This window comes from Acanthochromis polyacanthus, chromosome 15, assembly GCF_021347895.1.
Source record: "Acanthochromis polyacanthus isolate Apoly-LR-REF ecotype Palm Island chromosome 15, KAUST_Apoly_ChrSc, whole genome shotgun sequence".
NCBI classification, from domain to species: Eukaryota; Metazoa; Chordata; class Actinopteri; family Pomacentridae; genus Acanthochromis; species Acanthochromis polyacanthus.
In genome coordinates this window covers 3,491,834-3,513,061 of record NC_067127.1, presented here as the reverse complement: position 1 = coordinate 3,513,061, position 21,228 = coordinate 3,491,834, and the positions used below count along the sequence as shown (strand labels likewise).

General features: G+C 41.5%; 1 protein-coding gene across 25 annotated transcripts in view; it reads right to left on the bottom strand.

The window, feature by feature from the left end:
- Positions 1-21,228, bottom strand: part of camk2g2 (calcium/calmodulin-dependent protein kinase (CaM kinase) II gamma 2) — a 97,745-nt gene that overhangs the window by 27,968 nt on the left and 48,549 nt on the right. For 15 of the 25 annotated variants that reach the window (XM_051959534.1, XM_051959535.1, XM_051959536.1 and 12 more), the window contains exons 5-13: positions 20,731-20,796; positions 14,244-14,316; positions 10,470-10,572; positions 9,926-10,009; positions 9,442-9,536; positions 3,758-3,880; positions 2,047-2,130; positions 1,920-1,962; positions 1,248-1,307 (exon numbers count right to left, since the gene is read on the bottom strand). In XM_051959534.1, the coding sequence (XP_051815494.1) occupies positions 1,248-1,307; positions 1,920-1,962; positions 2,047-2,130; positions 3,758-3,880; positions 9,442-9,536; positions 9,926-10,009; positions 10,470-10,572; positions 14,244-14,316; positions 20,731-20,796 (731 nt within the window). The remainder of the gene's footprint in view (positions 1-1,247; positions 1,308-1,919; positions 1,963-2,046; positions 2,131-3,757; positions 3,881-9,441; positions 9,537-9,925; positions 10,010-10,469; positions 10,573-14,243; positions 14,317-20,730; positions 20,797-21,228) is intronic. The other 10 variants (XM_051959519.1, XM_051959525.1, XM_051959518.1 and 7 more) reach the window with 1 other exon arrangement.

Below are 21,228 nucleotides of genomic sequence, written 5' to 3'. Positions count from 1 at the left end.
GTGTAAGGGCATTTTCTGTCATCCATATCATTAAAAGACTTGTAATTCAATTCTTCTGGACTTGAGAGATGCTTTGATTTGTAGCTACATGCTTTCCATTGAAGCTAGCCAAGCAGTTCAAAGTCCTAAAATCTCCATAAGTCCTGTGTTATGTCCATCCACTGGTGTTAGAGCTCAACCTCTAACTAGCTGCTCTATTCTGTAAAAAGAGCAAAGTCACAGCCAGACTTCCAGAAACATCAACGAGTGGCCATGTGTGTTTTTCTGTGTTCGAAATGCGGGGCTATGTGACCATTGTGTACATATTGTAGCATGAATAAAACCGCTTGTGCGTCCGGTCAGCACACTTATTTTTTTGTTTTCAAAATGTATATCACAACTGTTCCTCAATTCACTTCAAACCACATGACCAGTGCAGGAGCTTTGCCATAAATTCTACTTTAATTTAGCTTTTGTTTGTTTCAGAAACTTATGATCCTACAGCTAGCGCTTTGTTTGAAGCACACTGACGCCTCGAGTTTTCCTCTCTTGGTTTTGTCTGTTCACACAGAAACAACAGAGCAGGCAGGAGAAAGGAGACAAAGAAAAATCGTGAACACAGGACACCGCATTCTGTTTATCCAGCTTCCCATGCAGCTTGGCAAACTGTACTGTACGCTCATAAACATGCTCGGCTGGCTGCTGGTGCCAGAGCCATGCGGAGGGAAGGTTGCAGCGAGCACAGGCAGGCATCCACTGGGCATCAGTGCTGTGGATACTAATCAGTTAAAAGGAATGGAGTAAATGCTAGAATGTCTGTTTGTACTTATAAAATGTTAAAAGGTTGCGCTGCAGAGGATAAGACCTGCAGCATTCGTGTTAATGCAGAAGTGTGTAACCAGAGCTATGTTAAGTGGCAGCTGTGGCAGTTGGAAGGAGGTCAGGGGGTCATGCCGGGTGTCAGTTAAATGGTCGTCGTATTCGACGCAGGAGATTAAATTACCAGTCCTGGAGATGAATTCTGTTCATCGGAGCATCAAAAAAACGCAGCAGCACTAAAAGGTCAAGATCTGTGTTTTCTATTTACATGTTTATGTGTGTGTTTGTACGTGAGATGCCTCAGTGCAATGACGACCGTTTCAAAGTGGTCCATCAGTGTGCAGGCAGCAGGTGGGTGGTGGGGGGTTCAAGCAGACCAGGTCACATGCCAATAGCCTGAGTACGAAGTTGGCAGTGCGAGACTCCAACACCCCCTCCAGCAAACGTACCTTCCTGTGCCATTGCGGCCGTGCTGGTGGTAGCGGCAGGGCTGGTATGCTGCCGTCCCACTATTGGACAGAGAGGGATTCAGTGTGGAGCCGCAGGTGGGACAAGAGCCAACCTAGCCTGACTCTTCTCTTTTTCTTTAACTGATTTTAAAGAGCAAAAACATGACGCATTCGGATCCTGTGCTGCTCCCATAACAAAATGAACTGTAGCAGGAGATGCAAAATCTCAGCGCTAAAACACCCTAGCCCCAAAATACTGATCGTACTCCCATGGACTTTAATTGAAAAAAATAAGCCGAGAGTGACGTACAAATTAATTCAGAGGTCTGGCCCATCTGCCTTCTTCAGCCTACGCTCTTCTTGACTTCTAGAAAGTAGCTGGCCACAATCCACTGAAGCAGCTTTGCTTACATGAAAGCATACAAACACTGGGCCAATAGCATTAATGCATTAGCTCACTAGGCCATTGTCCAGCCCACAAATTGGGTGTACGATTAAAAGTGCCCTGTGTTTTCGGTGATCAAACTGCTCACGAGGCCAAGCCAAGCCCCATTCAATTTGAAACAGTTGAAGAAGCGGATCGCAGACTGGAGGTATAGTAGCAGGACAGCAGTGGTTAGATCAGGGGAAACGGTACATTTACCTAATTTCAAACCGAGCGCCAAAGCTCACCTGAAAAGTTCCTGGACACCAGCATCGTTGTGAGAATAGCTCCCTAGAGACGAGACAAAAACAACTTGATAGGGATGTGTGCTTCGTAAACATGCAAACGAGTACGTAGAGCTGCGTCCACGCTCACTTTAAGTTTCCTCCTGGCGTTGAACTTGCGCAGACATTCGACAGTCTCTTGACGGTGCATCATGGAGGCCACGGTGGAGCGTTGCTGCAAGTAGAGAGGAAACAATTAGGATTACGGATAAACCCAACTTTCATGTACTCCCATGTGAAATGATTCAAAGTGGCAAAAAGTCCTGATAAATGTCAGCAAAAAGCACAAGGTTTGTGTCTTTCTTCTTCAGTCAGCTCCATTCCTACATTAGGACACTACATTACTGTGGCTGTATTATTTATGTATTTAATTGGTAGGTGTAGGGCTGGCCCGAATAGTGGTTTCTGGCATCCGAATATTCGGGCCCTATTGTAAGATGAATATCTGAATATTTGTTCCGCGCGGCGGCGGCTTGTGGCGGAGACGTCCCAAATATTCGGATCCGTTCGTCTGGTCTCAGGTCCAAATTTTGCCTTCGTTTTGTCTTCAGTTAAACTGAAGAATTCCCAAACAGCGGAGGTCTTCAGCATCTTGTCTTGTGTTTATGCAATGGAATGAAGCGTGACGTCAGAGTCGGCAGCAACCCGGCCATTCAGGTGGTGGAAACAAACACGAATGGATGAGGAGGAGCCGAGATGAGCCGAACACGACGGGATGAGCCGAAGTGGGCCAAAGGCGAAGGGAAGAGACAAGCTCCGAATATTTTCGTCTTGGGGGGGAAGGGGTGATCACATAGACATATGTGTATATGTTTATGTGATCACAGGACAGGATGAGCCGATATGAGCCGATGGCGGAGGGAAGACAGTAACGCCGAATATTCGAATACCAAAATTAATATCCGGATACCGCCGTAGCGAACGAATATTCTGATATTTGGGTCCAGCCCGAGTAGGTGGTGTGTTTGTAGTCAGTTTAAGCTTGTTTTTGGTGTCTTATCAGCATTAACTTCCCAGGTACAAAAGATTAATGACTGCTTTGTAAGATTTCTTCGATTAAAAAGCTGAAGCCTGTGATTGGGGAGCTATGACTCCTGAGGTGCATTTGGTAAGAAACTTATAATCGCAACTTCAGAGACTTAGACAACCATGGAACCATGTTTTGTTTAGATTTCTAATTCAGTACAGCGCTGATATGCTCCTGTGAGTGTTTTTTCTTCAAGGCTCAGGCATATTGCCGTATTTGAACTTATCTGTGATACAAAACTGACTAAAAAAAGCTTGCAAATAAGTTTGAACTATTAAAACTGGTGGCTGCAGAATGAACCTTTGGGATTCTGACCTTAGCTGTGAGTTCTATGTAAAGGATATTGCAGGAGCTTTGGTGTTACGTGACTTTACTAGACAAGTGTTTCGGGAACCTTTTAACTTTTATCTTGTGCAAATGTGAAGCTAATGAAATGAGAGCTCTAAATGTGTGTCATTCTACCCGAAACTACACAATTCTGCTCTTGTGTTCAATGAAGGTCTGCAGAAAATTCGACTGTTGGATCAAGTTGTGCTTTTGTTTTCACCAGCTGTGTCCAAAACCAACTACAACGTAAGTCCGGGGGTGTTTGCTCAAAAGCTCACGGTGTCCTGCCAAGTTATTCCTCCATCGAGTCGACGTACGACAGCTTATTAAGATAAATAGAGAAACTAATGTGGCATAATTTGTTTAAAGCTGTCGAGAACAGCCACCGCCGTGTTTGAAAAGATTGCTTTTGATGTGGAGACCAAAGAAGGAGACAAGTGTGACTTACGCAGACCCAGGGATGCTTGAGGGCCTGGTCGGCAGTGATTCTTTTGGCAGGGTTAATCGTTAGCATCTGATTGATCAGATTCTTGGCCTCGGGGGTCACTGTGTCCCACTCTGGGGAAGGAAACTGAAAGAGGAGGAAATGTCAAGAATTTGCATGCATCGCCATCACTGAAAAACATGCTTTAGCACACATGCGCACACATAAACGGCCCAGAAACTGAAGGTTTGTTGTTCACTTTTCCACATTTATTCTCATTAGCATCAAGCAGACATTTAACATTTAGGAAATATTAGTTTGCAGAGCCGAAAGAACAGCTGCATCTGCAAAGTAGGACAAGTGCCAAAACACCAGGGAGTCAGGCAGAAATCACAGGAGGATGTATCTGAAAAATATCCATCTAAAAACCTGTTGTTGACTCTGATATAATTAAAAGGCTCCGGGCCAGATTTACAACAGATTTTGTTGCCGTATTTATTAAACAGATGTACCAGTTGCAGCCCGTGTGTCCTCTGTGTGAGCATCTCTCTGCTCGCTGCGTTCATGGGAGGATCGTGCAAATAACAGGGGAGGCATGTTAACGGAGGCCGGCTGCGTGTTTCCACTGAATTAATGAAGGTCACGCAGTTTGCGAGTGTCAGTTCTGAAGGAAAAAACTCCACCTCTGAAGCCCAAACGTGAACAGGATTTACACCAGCCGCAGGGAAGATGGTGGCGATTAGAAGAAACATGCATTAAATACAGATTTGCAGATAAAACTGACCATTAGAAATAATTAATGATTACTGTAGCACAAATGAATAGTGGACAGGGAGTTTTGTGTTCATTAAACTTCAATTTGTACTTTAATGAACTGTGAAATCACAACAGGCTACAAATTTTCTTTCCCTTTTATTAAGATTTGGCTTGAGGATAATTTGTGCCTCTATTTGACGTCTGTTTTAACCTCCTATGAACAAGTTTAATGCTTCTTCATATACAGCCATGGGAAAAATTATTACAATGTTTTATTCGATTTATGGTTCATTTTAATGCCTGGTACCACTAAAGCTACATTTGTTTGGACAGGAACGGATGAGTGACGGTCATCTGGTGGGTAGAAAGACGTTTCCTGACCAGCTAGCAGTTTGGTAGAACCATGTTGGGCTTGTTTTTTTCTTGGTGTAATGAACAGCTGTCTTGGAGATCTTCAGTTTTATCTCTACCCGTCTCTCACTCATGATGGCTGCATTTGTGGCTTCACATAATCCTTTAGTTTTAAGCATTGTGAGAGCTAGGGCTGGGTGACAAATCAAAATAATTCGATTAATTCGCGTTTTTAAAACCTGACGATTTGAAAATTTGCCAAATCGTAAAATCGAGACAAACTTAAATATATAACAATACAGATTCTTCTTCTGTCTTTTACGACTTGTGCACGAGCATTTGCTTCCGCCTCTCATCTCCTTCCACCAAAACACTCACACCCCCGTCATGGCGGACAGAAGAGCAGACAAAGAGTTGGTCGCGAGAAAAGGGCCTCATGTTACATCGATTATATGGAAGTGGTTCGGCTTTGACAAGACTGACACAGAGCAAACTGCAGTCATGTGCAAGGTTTGCAAAAGTACTGTGAAAACGAAGAGTAGCAGCACAACTAACCTCTTTCAGCACCTCCGGTAGAGGCATCCTAAAGAATGGGAAGAGTGCTGGCAGCTACGGGAGTGCGGCATGGCTAGCACTAGCCATAGCAAACAGACCGCAAAGAAACAACAACAATCTATTAAAATCGTAATCGTCCAAGATGACTAAAAGAAAAAAAAATCGAGATTTTATTTTTTTGCCATATCACCCAGCCCAGTGAGAGCTGACAGCTTCTAAATGTCCTCTTGTATACCCTGGAATACAATGAAACTGAAGCATGTCAGATAGGACAAAGTATTATGGAATCAGCTGCATTTATTGTCGTGTTCATTGTATTCTTCGGGTAATGTATCTCAAATGGTACCAGGCGTTAAAATGAACAAGAAATTGAAGAAAACGAAGGTGGTCTAATAATTTTTTCCACCACTGTATTGTTTAATTATGCTAAAGGTTATTTTATCATAATGTCAGCTTAGTGAAAAATGTTGAAGAGTCTTAGCTTTATTGCTGCCACACTCTGCTTAAGCTTTCTTTTCTCCCTGTTGTCATGAAACATGCATAAATCGAGCAGCGATTTGTCTGTCTTTAATGGGCCTTCGTTGTTTCTTTCACTCCACTCATTCACACCTGCTGCCCTCATGCCTCCATCCGAGTCACACTGACTGCCATCAAACATGTTTACTACTGAGTATCAAAGCGAGCTGTCAGCAGGCGTTTACTTCAGCGGCTCCCAGTTACTGACACACAAACAAAAAAGAAGAAATTCAAGGTATCTGCACGACAGTAACGACACTCAAGAAGTGCACATTATTCCAAGTGCTTGTCACAGTCACTTCATATCACTGCTCATATTATGCACATTTATTAGATGTGGTTGCTTCCAATTATGGAAATTAATACGGGTAATAAATTCCTATCTCCCAGAGGACGATGACAAGATCTGATAAATAAGCCTATTGCTCGTATCCCCCTTTTTTTTTTTTTTTTTTACAGCAAGATGAAAATCACACAATAACAAGCAGCAAGCAATTAAAAACTAAAATTAAATTTCTAAATTACTCGCACGGCAGAATTCAGAGCATGTTATTTGGGGAGGCTTGAAGTGAAGGTGTCCTGCAGGGCTCATCTCCAGGCTCCCATATTGTTTTTGTTTCCGTTCACACAAATGAAGATCATGTATTAGAATTCAGTTTTATTAACACAGATGGAGCTCTGTGACAGATTTCTCTGATTTTAACTCTCGTCTTTGAGGATCCTTGTATTGAAATTGGTAAAGTTTATCACGCTTAGTCTACCAGCCTTGGAAAAGCCCACGAATCTGCACTTCACAAGAGAATATAAAGCTCCACAAATCAATACAGTTTTTTATTTATCCAAGTAGAAGAGGAGCTGCTTTGGGCTTCGATTTCTTGTTTTTCCTCCCCACCGGTTCATTCAGACTTCCTTTACGTTTAGCAGCTGTCTTGACAAATTCAGTTTCATGTACATTTTACCACCATCTGTTCAATCAGAGCAGCAGGAGTCACATATAGTAGCCCACGCTGCCTTTTCCCTGCAATGATCTTAAGCTGCTACGAATAAAACACTTCCCTTTATTGGTAATCTTTTAATAAAACATCAGGAGGAGTCAAAGGTAGTGTAACTCTGATCAAGAGGGAAGCAAAGAACAAACAACTGGAATTAATTAGAGAATAAAAACATTATTTCTACCAAAAGAAGAAACTCGGAGCAGCAGTGGTGAGTATAAGAGACTCTGTTGTTGTTTGAGCTGCAGAAAGTAATAATATACAGAATTTACATTTACGTGTCTGTTTACTCAGCCGTTACTAGTGAGCACCGTTTATCTGTTTGTGCTGGCTGCGCCCTCGGCTGTTATTTGACACTATGTCATTATTTGAACACAGGTTTAACAGGCTTTGCAGTATGTTTAACATGACAGTAATTATCTGACTGTCGTTCCGCATATTTTCTGGTTTAGTTGGTTAAAAAAAGCTGCAAATATCAGACAAAATTGGAGGCTACAGTGTCTAGAAAAAGCAGCCATCCATCTTACATGAAACACTAAATCATGGTCAACACAGCTTGGCTTCAAAAATGCCTCTTTAATGTCAAAGTGAAAACAGAATTCTAAACAGTAATGTCAATTACAGCTTCAATATGAGGTTATTTCTTCCCCACTCTCCCATAAAGCTTTAAATGGAAAGGCCTGACAATGGTTATTGTATTTACACTCCTTCCTATCTCTGTCAGAAGTCACAGTGGTGGCTTCTTTCTTTCATGATTACACACGTCATATTTCTGTATAATGGATTTAACTGGACTATAAGAGATATTTAATGACTTGGAACTTTTCCTGTATCCTTCACCTGACTGACGCTTTTCATGGAGGGGCTTGGAGTGTTATTTTATCTTCATGTTGTAGTTATTTCCAGGAGATTCACCAGTGACTGGACCGTCCAGATACACGTATCTATATAAAACAATTATTGAGATGATCTCCTTTTCACTAACCGTGTAACTTCATGCATCAATTTCATCCGTGTTGAATCAGTAAGTTACACTTTAAAGGGTGTGAATGCTCACAGCATTGCTTACTTTTATTTTTTTAAGTAACTGACATTAATTAACTTTGACACGAACAAGAGTCCTTCTTGTAAATTCTTGTTAAAAAAACTCTAATTAAATTGACCGTGATTCAATGATGTTAGCAGCAGATGTTGGGGCGTCTGTGCACCGGGATTGTTCCAGTGCACACCTGGGGTTCTTTGTCCTGTTACTCCTTAACAGTTTTAATAGTTTGTTGGGGTGTACTGTGCTGTTCACTAGAGGCCACTGCCATCTGCTTTTGGCATGAAGAGGTGTGTGGAGTCCTCAGAAACATTTAGTCAGGTGGTCCGCATCAGAGTAAAGGTTTCTTATCAGGATACTTAACTGCAATAACATGATCACTGTCATTTCCTTCACACGTATATTTTCTCCTCAGCAGTTGATGGAAAGAGGGAATATCAAACTTATGCTCGCTAAGTGGGTGATTATAACAAGATATCAGCGCCAGTGTTACTGTGGTTGATGGAAGCGTCAGTAAATAACAGTTTGCCATCTAATTGAGAACCTCCTAATGTGTAAATGTTGTCTATCCAGCACCTCATGTAGCGTCGCAGAGTTACAGAGCTCGACTCATATATATATATTTTTTTAAATCAATATGCAGGTTTCAACAGGTCAAACATGGTTTTAAAGACTGCTTTTAACCGCTGCCATGACACCAACAGAGACTATGGGTCATATATTTGTGTCCCTCCCTAAGAAAATGTGAAAAAAACATCAAAAAGTTTGTAGTTTCAGTAGCTGGCTATGTCCTAAGTACAGAGAAAATAACCACACAATCATAGTGGTATGTCTGTCTGCATACAATGGCCTTCAATGTGCATAATACAACCATTAACCCTTTACGCTTCAGTGCGTCGTTGGTGTACCGCCGGCGGTACACCTACTAATTTGCATAGGAATTTCAAGAATGTCCGACGGCTGCAAACACGATTATACAAACACTATACGCTGATGGAAAGCTTAGATTCTCATGAATCCGCCGGTATAAACCACTTTCAGATGTGATTACCAGAGCGGGTGAGAAAAACACATTTGTCCGACAAAAACAAATATTCATCCATCCGTTCTCTATACACGGCTTCAACGTACACAGCGCGACTCACATTTCCGGGTTCATTATTACACACAGAAAAAAAGATTCCACAAAAAACGGCCATAATCCAACCTTTTACATCCAGACGACACAAGCCAGTAAACTATTTTGTCCAAAACATGTCCTGAAGTCGGTATAAAATCCACGAATCGGTCGTTTTCAAGGAAATGCACCTCGCGATGTGCGTCCAATATTCCCCGTATTTTTCGTAATTTTTTTTATTTAAAAACAGAATATTAGCGATTTTTTGTACTGAAAACGGCTGGAATTGACTGAAGCTTAAAGGGTTAACACTTATGTATTTTATTATAGTCACGTTATGGTAGCTGCTTCTACACAAACAACACACTGGTTTACTTACGTCATACGCGCCGGCTTTGATTTGTTGGTACAGTTTGTGCTGGTCCTCGTCCCAGAAGGGAGGGTAGCCCACCAGTAAGATGTACAGGATCACACCTGATACACACACACAAATCAAGCTGTGAAAATGAAGTCAAACAATAAAGTTCTGGCACATCACAGTCAGTTCGGAGACAGAATGACGCAGGTTAAATGCGTCAGCCAACCCTGACACAGATTGATGTGTGTTTGGGAGCCTCGGTGCAGTGTGACCTAAACACTCGGTTTTATCTGCGATTGACGCCGATTGTAAATCCTAATAAAGACGAAATGTTACGTTGATTCCTCAGAGTGCAAACAACGTCCTCTTTTATTGACATCGGATGTGAATTGCAGCGTGGCATTTATGCAAAGCAGCAGAACCAGGCTGGACCTGCATCTTACATGGCTTAGATTTTAATAAGAATTTGTGTGGGTGTCTGCAGTATAAAAGCTGTACAACTGACCACACGCCCATATGTCCACTGGCTTCCCATACGGGTCCTTTCTCAACACCTCTGGGGAAAGATACCCTGGAGTTCCGGCAAAACCTGCAAAACCACAAACGTACTTAAGTGACAGTCTTGAGCGCTCTGAAACAAACACATCAGTATTTCTTCTCCTTTTTTTTTTGCATGATTTGTGCAGGATTACGTATTCCACAAAACCTCAATTTTCTCGTTCTGCTCCCGTTTCAAAAATGTTTTAACTCAATGCGACAGTTCAGTGTTTTTTAATGCGGTTTTGAATGTAAAAGTAATATTCACCACAAATATCACCACCACATAGTTGTTTTTAAATGCAACACAAACAAAATTATCTTTTTCCCTTGGGACAGAGGCTGATTATTTAGTAAATTCTATTAAATGTATGCTCTTTTTTTCCCCTTCTTCTCTAAGACAATAACAAAAATACTGCATATAATTATCATAATGTATCGAAACGCAAACTCAAACTGGCTGCTGCTGAAGGTCGACACCGTGCAAGAAATGCAGAGAATATATTTCTTACCAAACCATGCCTGCTGGTCCCCCTGAACCTCGATGGCCAGACCAAAATCTGCGAGCTTCACCGCTGCTCCCTTCATCTTACTGGCCAGGAGCAGGTTCTCCGGCTGCAACACAGACACGCAGAATCCTCGAGGGTCAAATATTCTAATTAAGGCTGAAAATGTATTATTATTTTGGAAAACACTTTGTCAATCAGTTTTCTGTGGAATGCATGAAATACAGAAAAGTCGTGGCTTGAAATTTCTGTGAAATTAAGGAAAACGTCTGAGAAACCACATTAAAAAAAGGCAAAATCAACGAGTCATTTAGCTACACCAAGTCCTTAAATCTGTCCTTCAACAAATGCAATGAAGTTTTGCATTGCATTAAATAAATTACAGCAAAACTGTGAGCAACAACAACAAAATGATTGAATTAAGGGCTGAGATAAGCATGTACCCTACTTCAAGAAATGTCCTCTCTGTCTGCATGAGTGGACGAGCTGCAGGAGCACGATGACATCTACAGTAGTAATGAGGCATGATATGGTCAAGAAGGCTACAAAGGCTTCCCCTAAAGGAAAGGCCTTTTCAGTCAGCTGTCACAAGATTTACCACAGCGTCGTGACTCTGTCCCTCCGATCACACAATCATGCAAAAAGTCAGGCCTTGGCAAAGATCAGGACGTATTAAATGTGCTTTAGTCGCTTCTTTACATCACAGTTTCTCTCACTTCAGGACGACATGAGTGGGAGAAAAAAAAAAGATGAAACATCGAGTGTCATTTGGCACACGTTACTGACTACTGCACAGCTGTCTTAGATGTACTTGTTGTAGTTTTGTTGTGCCATTTTTGTAAAATAGATTGTTTTTCAGTTTGCACAGTGGCTCAATCTCTCAACAAGATAGTCCAGCAGCCACTTATGTAGAATTTGCAGGTTTTCTTTGTCCACCCTATGCCCTCACAGACCGTAAATGACATCTCATCCATGATGGTTTTAAATTTAAAGTCTCTAAATGCTGTGTGAAGAGTACAGCGGGGTTTTGGAGATCTCTGTGGACGACACAAGGTGCTCTCTTCTGCTATGCCATCGTTCACTTGCTCTTACTCGTTGCCCCAAAGCTTTAGAATCGTCTTGTTCTTTAAATCCTCCAGTGACATTTTTAAGAAAAATCCTAAGACCTTCATGTTTTCAGTGACCTTTGGTTGCCATTGCCTGTGTATTCTGCCTTCCTATTTGCATATATTTTTACTGTTGCCTGTTTTTTAAACATGTACCCGACTTGAGTCAACCCAATGTGTTTCTAAAACATGCTACATAAATTTAGATGTTTGGCATACGATGTGTGTTGTTAGCATAGCGAACTAATGACCCTCACTACGAATGTTTCTGTCAACTCTCAAGGTGTGATCAAGGTGGCAGGGAGGCAACACCAGGTGTTGTTGGGGTTTACGTGAGCCTCGATAGACTGGAGACCCTGAACAGGATAACGGTTTAAAAGACAGATGCTTTTCTTCGACAGCGTGGTGGCCTTACATTTCAGACAGAACTGAAACAATAGAGAAAAAAAGAGAGGAAAAAGAGAGGAACAAAAAGGGGGCTGGAGTGAAAGCAACACAAGAACAGAGACAGACAGATAGAGATAGATAGATGGGAGGTGGCATAATGAGTCCCTACGCCGGCGCTGCAGCAGCCGAGTGACCTCACCCTATAGTTACCATGGCAACCCAGCCTGCCACCAGCCAACAGCGCTCAACTCTTTCTCGCTAATTCTTGTTTTCCCTTCAGCGAGTGGCCCTCCCAAGATGACAGCGAGGCAGAAATATGACATGCATGCGTGTCTGAGGTCACACCTCGCCACGGAGCGGCTTTGTGGGCATTATTAGTGTTTTTATGGCTCCAATACAGATGCTGCTTTTGGCAGCTTGGCAGCTTTATCCCCTGGATGCTTCTAAATCAGATATTGCTTTTTGTGAGCTGCTGATGATTGCAGGGATTGTTCTACCAAGAATCTCTCTCAAAGAAACTAATGCCTTAAAGCACTATTGATAGATGTTTTTCTTTTTTCTTTTTGGCAACCTGGGGGCAGTGGAACAAGATATGAGCACGACACAGACATAAAAGCATTAGGCCAGTCTCGGTGCAAATGTGTTAGAAACAGGTGTCCATTAATGCTTCCAGCAGATACAGCATTACAGCCTTAGAGTCCACGATAAATACGAACTTTGTCATTTACAACAATTTTCGGTCACAGCTACTGCAAAGCAACAGTAACTGTGTATCACTAGAGTTAGTAGGGACCAAAAACTGAGCTGAAAGAGAGAAAATGACACTTTGACTCATAAGTTTGGACTCCAACATGACTCTAAATCAGGGGTGTCAAACTCATTCTAGTCCAGGTTCCACATTCAGCCCAATTTGGTCTCCAGTGAACCGGACCGGTAAAATCACAGCATAATTGCCTATTGCCTAGTTTTCCTGTGTTTTAGTGTAAAAAAGTGCATTGAAGGAATTATCATTTTACAAAACATGATGAAAAACCTGAAATTTCTTCAGAAAAATAAGGTCAGTTCAGCAATATTATGCCTCAGTTTATCATTTACACATTACTTATCCACGTGTGTCAAAGTTTTTGTGTTCAGATATGAGATCTTGCAGGTTTCAGAAGTTTGTCCCACTGATGGTATTATCAGGACAATGCACTTACTTTAAACAGCTTTAGGCAATAGTGCGCCAAATGCATTTATTATAATGTAAAAGGATGTTCATACTGAGTTAAATATTGAGGCGTCATGCATTTTTGCTGCTTAAGTCCATCAAACAGAAATTTTGAAAGCTTGTAATAACTGGCCCAGCAGCAGATAAATGAAGCTTTAAAGGGCTAATTCTATTAACATAGATTTCTTTGTTGTTGTTCAATACACCATTTAAGAACAAAGTGTTTACAGTAATGGTACAGCGCAGTTTGGATACATGTGCATTAACAACTAATGTAATACGTGTCTGTCCAGCGCCCTCATCATCCATCATCATTATCGTCTTTGTAAATCTCTTCCCCTCTCCGAGTTCATTTGATACCGACATCCATATGAAAGCGAAAAATCAATGAGAAGCAACACAAGTCCATTTGCGCCACTCTCACACGAAAGCCGATGGTTTATTTTCCAATTACGCCCGTCTGCCTACCCTCAGAGTAATGGCTTAATTTTGCAGTGTCACATTAAAGCAACAGATCAGATTGTAAAGTAAACTGTTCAAAGTTTAGGACTCTCAACACATTTGCAGCAATTAAAAAAAAAAAAGAATCATGCAGGTGTTTAAATCTCAGGTCTTCATTAGCTATGCTATTAAAAATTAATTAAAATCACACAGCCGAGGAGCGCTGCTGGTTTGTGCTCGGGGTGAACAAGCTTTGCTGCGAGGGGAATCGTCACTGGCCGTCATCTCACCCACCGACCCGCTATTAATAGCAGCCGGTCTGCTTTCGTCACTCCTCAGCAGTGCAGGAGGGAGGGAGGGAGAGGGAAAGAGGGGGACAGATGAAACAGAGGAGGGGTGCAGACATACAGATGTGAACGAAGGAATAAGGAGCGAAGAGAGCCGGTGAGAAGGATGACGCTCATCCCTTAAGTTGTTCTTAACGTCACCGCATGACGTCTGCGCAGGACCTGCAATAAATCTCCACACACGCCTTTCATCTCCGTTCAGTGCCACGCGGCGTATAATCATTTATTTTTGTACAAACAGAACGTCACATCGCGCACAAGGACCACCCATATTCACCGCTAAACTCACCTTGAGGTCGCGGTGAACGATATCGTGCTGGTGGATGTGACTGACGCTCTCCAGGATCTGATTGATGCAGTGGCTGCAGGAGACAGAGAAGGATGACAAACACGAGTCAGACACATCTGTCAGCCCTCAAACAGCAGCGAGACAACAGAGAGCAGTCTGGAGTGGAGGCAGAACAAAGTTTAGGAGAGAATCTTCAAATGTCATCACTGGTCTTTGTGTACATTCAGAGCAGACAGACTGCTCACTGATCCCAGGGGAAATTCAAGCATCCAGCAGCTTCAAAATACAGATTAAAAAAGCTACACAAAAAGGAAAAAGATAAATAGATGATGGAAAGAGTGCAATGCAGTGTAATTGTGGTGGTACATATGAAGCAGGAAGGTTATGTTTGACGCACCAAAGTCAGATTCTTTTGTATGAGAAAACCTACTCGGTAATCAGAGGTGGGTAGTAACGAGTTACATTTACTCCGTTACATTTACTTAAGTAACTTTTTGAAAAAAAATGTACTTCTGAGAGTAGTTTTTCTCTGCCATACTTTTTACTTTTACTGGAGCAGATTTATGATGAAGAAACGCTACTCTTACTCCGTTACACCGGGCTGCACTCCACTCTTTCCTTTTTATTTACCACAGTAGATCTGCTTTATTTTGCCAGAGAGACGCCCTCAGCGGATCTACCACATGACTGTGTTTCACCCAGGCGTAAACTAACCGTGATGTCACCCGTTGGTTTCAACGCCGAGAAAATGAAGCCCGGATTTTGCTACTTCCTGGTCGCTGTTTTGGATTTTTTTGGAGCCAGTGACGTAAAAAGCGTCATCAAACGGAGAGCAAATAGGGGCAGGATTGGCTGAGAACTCTCTTATCCCGCCCACATTTTACTGCAGAGGCTTCTGTTGCTGTCTATCAAATCTAGCCACGCCCCCTGGCTCCGCCAACTTTAACGATTTATTTAAAATTCAGTATTGATTTATTTTAAGATCGGCCACCTGATCTCTCATTTTGACCATGAAAACTAACGGGGAAAAAATCCTGAGCTGTAGAACATCAGTCTATCAAATTTTATTTTTTCCAAAAATGAATTGGGGTCTATGGAGAAAAAGCTTTTTGGAGCCAACCCTAGCGGACGGCGTGATATTGCAAGTTTTTGACACTTCCAGGTTGGCTTCAATTCTGGAGCCAGATGCTACATCCACTATATATACAGTCTATGGTTTCACCAATCAGACGATGCAACAATAATCACGTGACTCCGTTTCACCCGACGTCGCCCTGCGGTCACATTAGCGGCGTAGCGTCACAAACTCTTCACACGCAGCGGACAGGGAATGAAAAAACGGAGGCATTTTCGAGAAATTTGATCTTGCTTCGGAGTCCGATCATTAGCATAGCATTAGCATGGATATTTCTGTCTTCTGTCTTCCGTTTACTAACATGGCCGAAGAAGTGAAGTGTGATGTGAGGCTTGATAGGTCCGTGTGATACGGAGGGGATACAGCATTCACATACCGTCTATGTCATAGACTCTATGAGCGCTGTATTGTCACTGGAAGTAGTTTGCACTGTTCAAACATACAAACGTTACCTTACTGCAGGTATTTGTTTCAAAGCTTTATGTTGTGAAAAACTGAGATTTATATATTTGTGTTTTTTTTGTGCCTAAACTTGTCATTTTGTAAAGATGTTGTTTATTTTTGGTATTTTAACCCTTTAAGCTTCAGTCAATTCCAGCCGTTTTCAGTACAAAAAATCGCTAATATTCTATTTTTAAATAAAAAAAAATACGAAAAATACGGGGAATATTGGACGCGCATCGGGAGGTGCATTTCCTTGAAAATGACTGATTCGGGGATTTTATACCGACTTCAGGACATGTTTTGGATAAAATAGTTTACTGGCTTGTGTCATCTGGATGTAAAAGGTTGGATTATGGCCGTTTTTTGTGGAATCTTTTTTTTGTGTGTAATAATGAACCCGGAAATGTGAGTCGCGCTGTGTGCGTTGAAGCCGTGTATAGAGAACGGATGGATGAATATTTGTTTTTGTCGGACAAATGTGTTTTTCTCACCCGCTGTGGTAATCGCATCTGAAAGTGGTTTATACCGGCGGATTCATGGGAATCTAAGCTTTCCATCGGCGTATAGTGTTTGTATAATCGCGTTTGCACCCGTCGGACATTCTTGAAATTCCTATGCAAATTAGTAGGTATACCGCCGGCGGTACACTGAAGCTTAAGGGGTTAAAAATAACAAAATTATTTGGAAATACCAGAATTTGCACATTGTTTTACATTTTTGTCTGTCTGATCTGATAATTCCTAAAAAATAAATTGGACAATACACTCAAGCAGTTCCTCAGTACTTTCAGTACTTGAGTAGTCTTTTCACCAAATACTTTTTTACTCGAGTAATTTTTTGGATGACTACTTTTTACTTCTACTTGATTGATATTATTTTGAAGTAACGCTACTCTTACTTAAGTACAATTTTTGGCTACTCTACCCACCTCTGTCGGTAATGAAACCTTCCTGATTTCGTAATCAGCATATTCAAGGACTGAGTAGACTAATACTGGACTATGTGGACACCTTGAACTTCAACACCGATTCATCTTGCCATTAAGAGCCAGTTAATGCACTCCGTCTTCCTAAAAAGTCCCACTGGAAGACAAGAAGGAAAAGTCTGGCATTGTAGGGAAACATTTTCAGACAATCTTTCCAGGAAGACACTGATAATGTTGCGTTGCGGTACACATAAATGAAGAGAGCTACAAAGAGAAGTACAGCACTCAGCTCTGCTCAGTGGAAAGTTGTCGGGGAGGATGTTTCCGACACTAATTGAACATCCAACATGCAGCTGGGATTAAATCCTGCTTAAAGGCGCCGCTATTCTTCATCAGAAGTGCTGGTTGGATGGTTGAAAAGCCTCACAAAGCTTTTACCGCAGCACCTTCCTGACATCGGAATCGTGGGTGGACAATGAAACATTCACATCCACTTCACACCACCACAGAGCAGCTGTTCAGAGGTGAGAAAGGAACCAGCGTTGAATTCCTCTCACCGGTTCTGATTCTGTACTTCTGTGAGTGAAACACGATTAACGAATTCCAGGAAAGACTGTTCGCCATTACCTGCAAATATCAGCATCTATTTTTACACGCATCTCAAAACATTCAACCACCTTTGATTTGCCTGAAACTTTTTTTATCATAAACTATAGACATTTAAAGTTGTAGCAGTGAATTTTTGCTTTAATATAAAGTGTAGTTTCTGGGATAGAAAGTACGTTTCTAAATCACCATTCGACCCACTTTGAGCTTGTTTTTTCCCCACATCGAAATTTTAGGATTTTCTTGAAGCACTTAAAGCACAAAAACGTGAAATTTGCATTATTTCTGATCATGCCATTGTTTGAGAACCTAATATGATATTACAATGCACAATATTGGATAAATAGGTGAAATAATCTCTGATTATGAGTTGGCAAAAATACAAAAAACGCCCACATAAAACCCTTCATGAAAAGTCCCATCTTGGGGCACAAATTAGCCAAAAAAAACAAACAAAACGTATAAAACAGAACCATATATAGTTGCATGTCACAGTAATAGTAAACAAAGCATATTGAATACTTGAATAATGAAAAAAAAAAAGCTTATTTTCATTGAATTTTCATAACTTATTGAGCATTTATGACAAGTTGCGAGATAACTAATTCAAGTAGAACTGATATCCAGAGTTTCAAAACGGTTCTCCAAATATAACTAAGAAAACAGATTTTTTTCTTAGATTTTTCTAGTTTGTGAGCTAGGGCTGGGCGATAAATCGAATTAATTTGATTAATTCTCGTTTTTAAACCTGACGATTTGAAAATTTGCAAAATCGTAAAATCGAGGCGAGCTTCAATATATAACAATACAGATTCTTCTTCTGCCTTTCACGACTTGTGCACTGGCGTTTGCTTCCGCCTCTCATCTCCTTCTGCCAAAACACTCACACCCCCGTCATGGCGGACAGAACAGCAGACGAAGAGTTGGTCGCGAGAAAAGGGCCTCATGTTACATGGATTATATGGAAGTGGTTCGGCTTTGACAAGACTGACACAGAGCAAACTACAGTCATGTGCAAGGTTTGCAAAAGTACTGTGAAACCAAGAGTAGCAGCACAACTAACCTCTTTCAGCACCTCCGGCAGAGGCATCCTAAAGAATGGGAAGAATGCTAGCAGCTACGGGAGAGCGGCATGGCTAGCACTAGCCATAGCAAACAGACCGCAAAGAAACAACAACAATCTATTAAAATTGTAATCGTCCAAAATGACTAAAAAATAAATAAATAAATCGAGATTTTATTTTTTGGCCATATCGCCCAGCCCTACTGTGAGCACAAACCATAGTTTGCATTAGATTTGACATGTAGGAATCAGTGGCATGATGAGAACCAACAGTGACATTTTCAACTGTAGTCACTTTTAATTGACAACAAATCCAGAGTCTGTTTCACCAATTCTGCAGAATTCCAGCTGTGATTTGCACCAATTTGCCACAACAACGGATATTTATGTGCTACGAATGATCTCTGTAGACATAGCTGCAATCTAAGAGCAAGAACCACATGTGAAAGCTCATTTGTGCACAAATACTGGGATAAGTGATGCGTGTGGAAGAAGAATTTGGTTTTAAAGTGAATGAATGTGAAGAAGGGTTCAGTGGGGGGGCGTCTTATGTAAGCTTGTCCTCAGCTTGCATATCTGCACTTCTGCTCGCCTGATGCTCAGTTAAAGTTGCTTTTATTTCTTTTAAAAATAAATCGAGCTCGACATTAGTAAAGGGTGAAGTCTGGGTCAGTTGTGGGAGGGAACAGAGACAGATTTGGGAGAGTTTTGTCCTCTCTCTGTGAGATAGAATCCAAAAAAAAGCTCCTGGTATTGTGTTTAAACTAGGCTAAAACTGAACTGCATTTATTTGAGTGTAGCTCCTCTCAATCTTCCTGACTCACTTCTATACCTTATACTCATTTTAGTGTGTTACTAAGGGTATTTTATCTTCTTCTACTTCATTTTGTCAGCAAGACTTTCTTGCACCTTACTGTGCTTACTTTAGCACTATACATCCCCTTCTTCTCACATTTATTCATTCATTCTTAATGGTTCAAATGGAGTCTTTAAGGCCCCATCCACACGAAGACAAAACGAGGTCTAAACGCATAAGTTACTTGCCGAATCTGCGTATCATCCACACGAAGACGGCGTTTTGGGGGGTCTCTAAACGATTATTTTTGAAACCAGGTTCCAGAGTGGAAAGATTTTGAAACAGCATATACGCAGCTCCGTGTTTACTGGCTATCCGCTACTTTTCAGATACGCTTACGTCATAGTTTCGTATCTTCATTGACACGCATGCACCACACGCAGTGCAGCAAATGTGCTGATGAAGCTAGTGACCCTACTATCCCTGTTGCAGCAAAATGTCATTCTTCTCAATCACCACTGAGTTAAACAAACAATTATCGAGGACACATTACGGCACTTTATTTACTTCCCGGCTTGGTCTCTGTTTACAACTTGTGCCACAAGTGCGCATGCCCACTGTTTTTCTTCTGTTTGCGTGTTTCCATCATATCGTTACAGCGCCCCTAGAGGTCTGGCATGTGTTTTACAGCGTTTCCATGCGTATCGAGTGCATTCATGTAGACGCACACACTTTCTGAGTCACCTTCGTCTTTATGGCGATCGTTTTTGAAACTGTTAAGCGTTTTGTCTTCGTGTGGATGGGGCCTAAGTCTGATCACCTGAACAGAACACTAGAAGACAAATAATCCCAAACATATGTGTTTATCTACTAGCCATGACTTGTTTTGTCGTAGCTCTAATGACTCCACTGCTTACACCAATGTGACTATTGTCTTACAGGTTGTGTAATGAAGTTGAAACACACCACCTGAACCACACCTCTGCACAGTGACAGACGTACGGCATAAATCAGTTTATTTATAGCCGCGGACAAAAGAGTCTGAGTAATACTGAAGAGTGGTAATTATATTTTATTGCCACGCTGAGAGAACTGCATTATCTTAATGTTTTGATTTGCTCAGCAGTCATTTTTATGTAACTGTCTAACTTTTAAAGTGTGTTACGACACGGGTTAAGGCTCAGTCAGGCAGGTAATCTGTTCCTGCAACTCCTCACAACAAACGCAAAATAAGATTTCAACACTTAGGACAGCTTTGCTATTATTTATTGATGGAATTAAATTTAAAAATACCGAGTCACTTGGCCGAAAATAAAGCGTGTGCCGGAACTGCGACAAACCAGAAGCACTTCGTCTGCTGCTGAAGCACAAAGTACATTAACACAGATTTAAACAGTGAAACATTTTGTGCTTTCATAACTCGAATTTGCTGCTTTGACGGCATTTAATTTTTCAATGGCAGCCCCAAAAGACTTTGCGTATATGCAGGAAAACTATGCGCTTGCCGACACACTGTACCTGGCATCTGCCTCGCTGTAATACTCTCTTGCAACGATGTCCTCAAACAGCTCTCCTCCAGTGACACTGCAGACAGACAAAACAGAGGTTATTTCTATCTGCTGACCCCCTAAAACATAAAGTTTAGATTCCTCTCACAATGAAAAACTTACATGACCATATTTTTTAGTTGTTTTTCAAAGGGACCCATGAGCTTTGGTGGCGTATGTTCATGTGTAACCTGGCTGGTGCTTCAACAGGCCACTTGACTGGTTGCTGATAATACAAGCCTCTACATGAATGACCTGCATGTCTGGTTGATCTGTATCTGTTTTATCAAATGGCAGTAACCTCAAGCATGACCTGAACTTTCAGCAGTACCTATTAAGAACAAGTTTTACGACTCCTAGGTGCTGATTTCTACCCCACACAGCCTCGTACTGTTAGAAGAAATCAGATTAAACAAACGATGTTCAGCTGCAACCTAAATCAGGAATACAAACACTGAATCAGACAGCT